Source organism: Ictalurus furcatus, chromosome 7, assembly GCF_023375685.1.
Source record: "Ictalurus furcatus strain D&B chromosome 7, Billie_1.0, whole genome shotgun sequence".
NCBI classification, from domain to species: domain Eukaryota; kingdom Metazoa; phylum Chordata; class Actinopteri; order Siluriformes; family Ictaluridae; genus Ictalurus; species Ictalurus furcatus.
The window spans coordinates 32487392-32495791 of NC_071261.1; the positions used below are offsets into that span (position 1 = coordinate 32487392).

Sequence of the window (8400 nt, forward strand, 5' to 3'; positions counted from 1 at the left end):
CTAGCTGGTGGAGAGTTTAAACACGAAGCAGACAGAAGGCTGAACGCTCACAGCTGTTAACTCACAATCCACAGGTCAAAGTTCACGTGCTACAAAGTAAAAGAAAACAAACATGTGTGTGTTCCTCATCCCACGTCCTTTCCCCTTCAGTGCATCAGCGCTTCACCACCGGGTGAGCTTCACTAGTGTTTAGTCTGACCTCAGATTTAGCCGGAAAGAAATAAGGATGTGGGTCAAAAATCACAAACCCTACGTCTAATGCATAAACCAGGCACCTTAGCCATCAGGGTTTTTTTTCCCAGGTGTTATTAAACTCTGCAGTATGTCCAGGGCAGCCGTGTGTTTCATCTCAATTACGGAATGAAACGAAAATGTTCCTAATAAAATTTGTATTTAAAAGAAACATGAAATCAGGTGGCATGTTTACAAAAGGATTATTATTTGAAATGTGTTTAAACTGTGAGCGAGATGGTGATGAACCCTTGCATTCCTACAACATTTCAGTGGGGCGTTAAAGCTAAGGAAAAAAAAAAAAAACGAGAACGTCTTCTCTGTAAATCCACGCAGAGTAAATGTTCAGTTCTGCTGCTGCAGCGTTTCACTACTCTACAAATCGTGAGCAGATTATTGAGCGGTTTATCTCCGTGCGATTTTTATCCACTTCAGATTAGATGAAACACGTCCAAGCATCTCATAAAACTAAATATCAGGAGAATATTATATATATATATATATATATATATATATATATATATATATATATATATATATATATATACATATATATATATATATATATATAAAATACCAGTTTCATCATTTATAAATATCAGGAGAAAAAGAAATTTAAAAAAACCCGAACGAAGCACTAAGAAAAACAATCTTTAAATATTTATCTTTTGAGCTGAACCTGTTTTTGCTCGTACTCTGAGATTATCTGTAAAGTAGAATCATAAATTAGTAACGGTTCGAGTCAGTCAGTGAACACGCAATCATTTAGTGTACAGGTTTTTTAATGGAAAATTGTAAAAGCGTTTTTTTTTTTTTTTACTGCACGAAAACTATTTAGCATGTTGTGTATATAGAAAGCTTAAATATAAATCTAAATGTATACACAAAAGTCTTTATAGATAAAATAGCGAACTTTACTAGTCTAAGACAAAATCATCTTTTTCTTATTAGAAAAAAAAAGTCTGCAAATAAAAGTACCCTATACAGTAGATGCAGTCTACAGAGGACGTAAACAGGACCCGCAGTTTATAATCTGAATATTTCGATTGAAACAGTTACAAAAGGTGAGATCTGGGTTCTCTAGAAAGTTCCACACGATTGACACCTTTAGTGTTTATACAGTTTTAGTAATAAGATTTCTGCATGATGTAAAACGAGATGTTCATTAATGTTAAATACACTCGGGAAGCGTTCACTACTTTTAAAGGTTCTTTGGTTCTATGTAGAACCTTACAACAGAGTGTTTCCCTATCAGAACTGCTTACGACTACTCTTTTGGATGCTTAGAACCCAATCTTTTTACCCAAAAAAAGCCTTAAAGAACCCTTTTCGCTAAGAGTGTGACTATTAGATATCGTTCGAACTGTACATCCTTTGTGTTCCTGTATCAGATATCTGTACTGTTGCATGTTTCAGTACTTAAAGCATTTTCCTGCATGATTAAAACGCATTCAGAACATGTACATAAACACTAGAACCCTGATTTCAGAAACGTCCCAAATAAAGCAGCTCTTTTGTAAATTAATGAGTCGGATAAACTGCAGAGTGTTATACAAAAAAAAACAAACAAAAAAAAAAACGTAAAAGCAAATTTATCATAGTACTAGTTGTAATACTAGCTCTACTGCTGAGAAATATTGGTTATTTTTAAGATTTTATATACCTTCAAATGACCGAAACAGACTTCTGCAAATTTATTACCTGCCCTTCAGTATTAATTTTTTTTTCATTTCTGCCCTTTGGTTTTCACTGTAAATAATAATTATATTATTGATTTACAATCTTTGATCTTTAAGTTATTTTTCACGTCGTGGTAAATCACACTAAAGCTGATAAACGAACGTATTTGCATTGACTCCGCCCACTGTTTTACACTTTTGGGTACAAACGCGCCAAATTGCATATTCATCAAGTCTATGTAAATCAACTTGAATGCTTATTTATGGTTGTTTATCAGGTTTGTATTGTGGAGTGCTGAGCAATATGACAGTAAAATATCAACACTGTGATCAGTTATGTCAGAATTATGTACTTTTTTTTTGCAATATATATTTTTGTAATATTTATTTTCTCATGATATTTCATAACAAGCTCTGATTGGAAGTAGCTGATTTAGTGGTCAATTGCGATTTCTTTTTTTTCCAGGGTTAAATCATTTAATTTAGTACTTCCTGTATTAAATCCAACACTATTGTTTCACTGCCTCTTGTTTTTTAGCAAACCTGTATGTCATCATACATATTGAGTCTCATAGAAGTGATGATGTATCGTGATTATGATATTTCTGTCATATCACCCATCTCTATACACACAACCTTTAATAAATAATGATCTCAGTCTCGTGATCATGAATCGTTGCACTGAATAAAGACTGAATAACGTGGCTAGTTTACAGATTCTCACTTCACTTAAAAAAATTAATCAAAAAAATAAAATCTCCATTTCCAGTGATAATATCACAGTATCTGGGTGACTAAAACTCTTTATCAATGCCCTTAGAAAGTCCCCAGTGGTGACAGTATCAGAAGAAAACTCGGTCATGTGAAGGCATTTTGATTTCAAAAGAAGAACTATAATATAGTATAATACACAGCTCTTCTGTGTTTTTATTATCTCTCTTTTTTTCCAAAAAAAAAAAGTGAAAGTTCAGAACCAGGAGCCGATCCTTGGTGCCAGACGTGGATTTATCTTCTTCTTGTTGTCCGTGTCTGCTCGCCAGTGTTTCTTTCTTCTGTTTTCAAAACATCCTGCATCAACGAAGAATAAAACGTTTTTAAAAAAAAAAATATTCATTTAAAGTCTTTAGAAATATCGACACAACATGTTTTCACTAATGAACATAACAAAGTGAATCGTTTGGTGATTAATCAGCTGAGTGGATGGTGTATGGACTCAGACCTCTGGCGTTTACTCTTTCCCCATCATCCTCATCTGTGGCGTTTCTAAGGTAACGGGAGTGAGAGGCGGGGCCAGGCAGGGCGCTCGGAGTGCTGACATCTGTGTGAATATGGACAGATAGAGATCTGTAATAAATATACACCAGTACACTTGCGCTGTATAGAAACACACTGTGTAGGAAAGTGTCCAAGTTTGCCTGGAAATCCCAGGAGCCTTCAGCCTTTTTCACATCAAATCTGTACTTGTGAGATTTATATTTTTGGAGATTTGTATGTAGTGTAGAGATTTTATGTATATGTATATGTATATGTATATATATATATATATATATATATATATATATATATATATATATATATATAATTCAAAACCATAGTGCTTAATTTTGAATAATAATGCATATATAATATATAGGGTTAGGCAAGTCTTACCCCTTGTATGTTAAAAAAAAGGCAAAATTATGCATTTATTAAATAAACAACAGTGAAAAAAATAATTTGCTGTGTATATCGTTCAAACATATGAAGTTCATATTCAAATACTTTTAGCACCTTCCAAGCTCCAGGTAAAAGGTTTATTAATCCCAGTGGGAAAATTTCTTGCTAAAAGCTGCTCTATAACACTTACAGAAACAGGAGCAAAATAAAATAAATTATTACAAAATAGCAGCATGTGTAGAAAAATATATTTAAAAGTTAAATTAAAGTTCCTCAAATGTAATAAATCAATCAATCAATAAAAACCTAGAGTTGTACAGATCAAATATGAAATGTTAATAAAGTTTTAAATGTCCTGCTCTAAAACATTTGGTGCATCTATATCTCTGCAGCACTGATAAAGAACGTAAAACTCAACTGATAGATGATTTTAGATAACGTTCACACAACATTCCCAGCTGTACAAGAAGTAACGTTATAGTAACAGAATAACAGTGAGTAACAGTAAGAGTATGAGTAACACTACAGTAACATTAAACGTAACAGTAAGAGTAACTGTATGAGTCAGGGTAACAGTGAGAGTAACAGTGAGGGTAACAGTGAGAGTAACAGTGAGGGTAACAGTGAGAGTAACTGTATGAGTCAGGGTAACAGTGAGAGTAACAGTGAGAGTAACAGTGAGAGTAACAGTATGAGTCAGGGTAACTGTGAGAGTAACAGTGAGAGTAACACTGAGAGTAACTGTATGAGTCAGGGTAACAGTGAGAGTAACAGTGAGGGTAACAGTGAGAGTAACTGTATGAGTCAGGGTAACAGTGAGAGTAACAGTGAGAGTAACAGTGAGAGTAACAGTATGAGTCAGGGTAACTGTGAGAGTAACAGTCAGGGTAACAGTGAGAGTAACAGTGAGAGTAACGGTGAGAGTAACAGTAAGAGTAACTGTATGAGTCAGGGTAACAGTGAGAGTAACTGTATGAGTCAGGGTAACAGTGAGAGTAACAGTGAGAGTAACAGTGAGAGTAACAGTGAGAGTAACAGTGAGAGTAACAGTATGAGTGAGGGTAACAGTGAGAGTAACAGTGAGTAACAGTAAGAGTAACTGTATGAGTCAGGGTAACAGTGAGAGTAACTGTATGAGTCAGGGTAACAGTGAGAGTAACAGTGAGAGTAACAGTATGAGTCAGGGTAACAGTGAGAGTAACAGTGAGAGTAACAGTGAGAGTAACTGTATGAGTCAGGGTAACAGTGAGAGTAACAGTATGAGTCAGGGTAACAGTGAAACAGTATGAGTCAGGGTAACAGTGAGAGTAATAGTATGAGTCAGGGTAACAGTGAGAGTAATAGTATGAGTCAGGGTAACAGTGAGAGTAACTGTATGAGTCAGGGTAACAGTGAGAGTAACAGTATGAGTCAGGGTAACAGTGAGAGTAATAGTATGAGTCAGGGTAACAGTGAGAGTAATAGTATGAGTCAGGGTAACAGTGAGAGTAACTGTATGAGTCAGGGTAACAGTGAGAGTAACAGTATGAGTCAGGGTAACAGTGAGAGTAATAGTATGAGTCAGGGTAACAGTGAGAGTAACAGTATGAGTCAGGGTAACAGTGAGAGTAATAGTATGAGTCAGGGTAACAGTGAGAGTAATAGTATGAGTCAAGGTAACAGTGAAAGTAACAGTGAGAGTAACTGTATGAGTCAGGGTAACAGTGAGAGTAACAGTGAGAGTAACTGTATGAGTCAGGGTAACAGTGAGAGTAACAGTGAGAGTAACAGTGAGAGTAACAGTATGAGTGAGGGTAACAGTGAGAGTAACAGTGAGTAACAGTAAGAGTAACTGTATGAGTCAGGGTAACAGTGAGAGTAACAGTGAGAGTAACAGTATGAGTCAGGGTAACAGTGAGAGTAACAGTGAGAGTAACAGTGAGAGTAACAGTGAGAGTAACAGTATGAGTCAGGGTAACAGTGAGAGTAACAGTGAGAGTAACAGTGAGAGTAACTGTATGAGTCAGGGTAACAGTGAGAGTAACAGTATGAGTCAGGGTAACAGTGAAACAGTATGAGTCAGGGTAACAGTGAGAGTAATAGTATGAGTCAGGGTAACAGTGAGAGTAATAGTATGAGTCAGGGTAACAGTGAGAGTAACTGTATGAGTCAGGGTAACAGTGAGAGTAACAGTATGAGTCAGGGTAACAGTGAGAGTAATAGTATGAGTCAGGGTAACAGTGAGAGTAATAGTATGAGTCAGGGTAACAGTGAGAGTAACTGTATGAGTCAGGGTAACAGTGAGAGTAACAGTATGAGTCAGGGTAACAGTGAGAGTAATAGTATGAGTCAGGGTAACAGTGAGAGTAATAGTATGAGTCAGGGTAACAGTGAGAGTAACAGTATGAGTCAGGGTAACAGTGAGAGTAACAGTATGAGTCAGGGTAACAGTGAGAGTAATAGTATGAGTCAGGGTAACAGTGAGAGTAATAGTATGAGTCAGGGTAACAGTGAGAGTAACAGTATGAGTCAGGGTAACAGTGAGAGTAATAGTATGAGTCAGGGTAACAGTGAGAGTAATAGTATGAGTCAAGGTAACAGTGAGAGTAACAGTGAGAGTAACTGTATGAGTCAGGGTAACAGTGAGAGTAACAGTGAGAGTAACTGTATGAGTCAGGGTAACAGTGAGAGTAACAGTGAGAGTAACTGTATGAGTCAGGGTAACAGTGAGAGTAACAGTGAGAGTAACTGTATGAGTCAGGGTAACAGTGAGAGTAACAGTGAGAGTAACTGTATGAGTCAGGGTAACAGTGAGAGTAACACTGAGAGTAACTGTATGAGTCAGGGTAACAGTGAGAGTAATAGTATGAGTCAGGGTAACAGTGAGAGTAACAGTGAGGGTAACAGTGAGAGTAACAGTGAGAGTAACAGTATGAGTCAGGGTAACAGTGAGGGTAACAGTGAGAGTAACAGTATGAGTCAGGGTAACAGTGAGGGTAACAGTGAGAGTAACAGTGAGGGTAACAGTGAGAGTAACTGTATGAGACAGGGTAACAGTGAAAGTAACAGTGAGGGTAACAGTGAGGGTAACAGTGAAAGTAACAGTGAGGGTAACAGTGAGAGTAACAGTATGAGTCAGGGTAACAGTGAGGGTAACAGTGAAAGTAACAGTGAGGGTAACAGTGAGAGTAACTGTATGAGTCAGGGTAACAGTGAGAGTAACAGTGAGAGTAACAGTGAGAGTAACAGTATGAGTCTGGGTAACAGTGAGAGTAACAGTGCGAGTAACAGTATGAGTCAGGGTAACGGTGAGAGTAACAGTGAGAGTAACAGTATGAGTCAGGGTAACAGTGAGAGTAACAGTGAGAGTAACAGTGAGAGTAACTGTATGAGTCAGGGTAACAGTGAGAGTAACAGTGAGGGTAACAGTGAGAGTAACAGTGAGAGTAACAGTGAGAGTAACTGTATGAGTCAGGGTAACAGTGAGAGTAACAGTGAGAGTAACACTGAGAGTAACAGTGAGAGTAACTGTATGAGTCTGGGTAACAGTGAGAGTAACAGTGCGAGTAACAGTATGAGTCAGGGTAACGGTGAGAGTAACAGTGAGAGTAACAGTATGAGTCAGGGTAACAGTGAGAGTAACAGTGAGAGTAACAGTGAGAGTAACTGTATGAGTCAGGGTAACAGTGAGAGTAACAGTGAGGGTAACAGTGAGAGTAACAGTGAGAGTAACAGTGAGAGTAACTGTATGAGTCAGGGTAACAGTGAGAGTAACAGTATGAGTCAGGGTAACAGTGAGAGTAACAGTGAGAGTAACTGTATGAGTCAGGGTAACAGTGAGAGTAACAGTGAGAGTAACAGTATGAGTCAGGGTAACAGTGAGAGTAACAGTGAGAGTAACTGTATGAGTCAGGGTAACAGTGAGAGTAACAGTGAGAGTAACTGTATGAGTCAGGGTAACAGTGAGAGTAACAGTGAGAGTAACTGTATGAGTCAGGGTAACAGTGAGAGTAACAGTATGAGTCAGGGTAACAGTGAGAGTAACAGTATGAGTCAGGGTAACAGTGAGAGTAACAGTGAGAGTAACTGTATGAGTCAGGGTAACAGTGAGAGTAACAGTGAGAGTAACTGTATGAGTCAGGGTAACAGTGAGAGTAACAGTGAGAGTAACTGTATGAGTCAGGGTAACAGTGAGGGTAACAGTGAGAGTAACAGTATGAGTCAGGGTAACAGTGAGAGTAACAGTGAGAGTAACAGTATGAGTCAGGGTAACAGTGAGAGTAACAGTGAGAGTAACTGTATGAGTCAGGGTAACAGTGAGAGTAACAGTGAGGGTAACAGTGAAAGTAACAGTGAGAGTAACTGTATGAGTCAGGGTAACAGTGAGAGTAACAGTGAGGGTAACAGTGAAAGTAACAGTAACAGCGCTTCACCCATATGTAAGAACACAAATGTAAGGTTTAAACACGGCACTTGCCTCCTCCTCCATCTCTCTTATCATATAATCGTGATGCGTCTCGCATTCATATTTCACTCAGCGCGCTTTTATTGTGATTAGACGTGTAAACAGATCGAGGTTTCTTTATTCTCTCAGCGTGGTCATTTACATTTATATTGAATTAGCGTGACAGAGGGGCTCGCCTCCCACTGCCATTGTGCTGCGTAATTACACAGGGGAGAGGAGAAGAAAGAGGACAGATGCTGCTTCAATTCCTCTTTTATCCATCACACACACACACTCACACACACTCACACACACACACACACACACACACACACACTGTATCAGAAATAGAAATAAAGATTATGTGTAATAGTTAAACGTTTAACAAATCCCTCGTTAAGCTCTGTGTGC

General features: G+C 37.9%; 1 protein-coding gene across 1 annotated transcript in view; it reads right to left on the reverse strand.

Moving 5' to 3' along the window:
- Positions 1-2200: 2200 nt before the first annotated feature.
- The window catches only part of dnajb6b (DnaJ heat shock protein family (Hsp40) member B6b), a 47676-nt gene continuing 41476 nt past the window's right edge, over positions 2201-8400 (reverse strand). Inside the window, exons 9-10 of the mRNA XM_053629872.1 lie at positions 3130-3228; positions 2201-2978 (exon numbers count right to left, since the gene is read on the reverse strand). Coding sequence (XP_053485847.1) covers positions 2878-2978; positions 3130-3228 — 200 coding nt within the window. The 3' untranslated portion in view covers positions 2201-2877. The remainder of the gene's footprint in view (positions 2979-3129; positions 3229-8400) is intronic.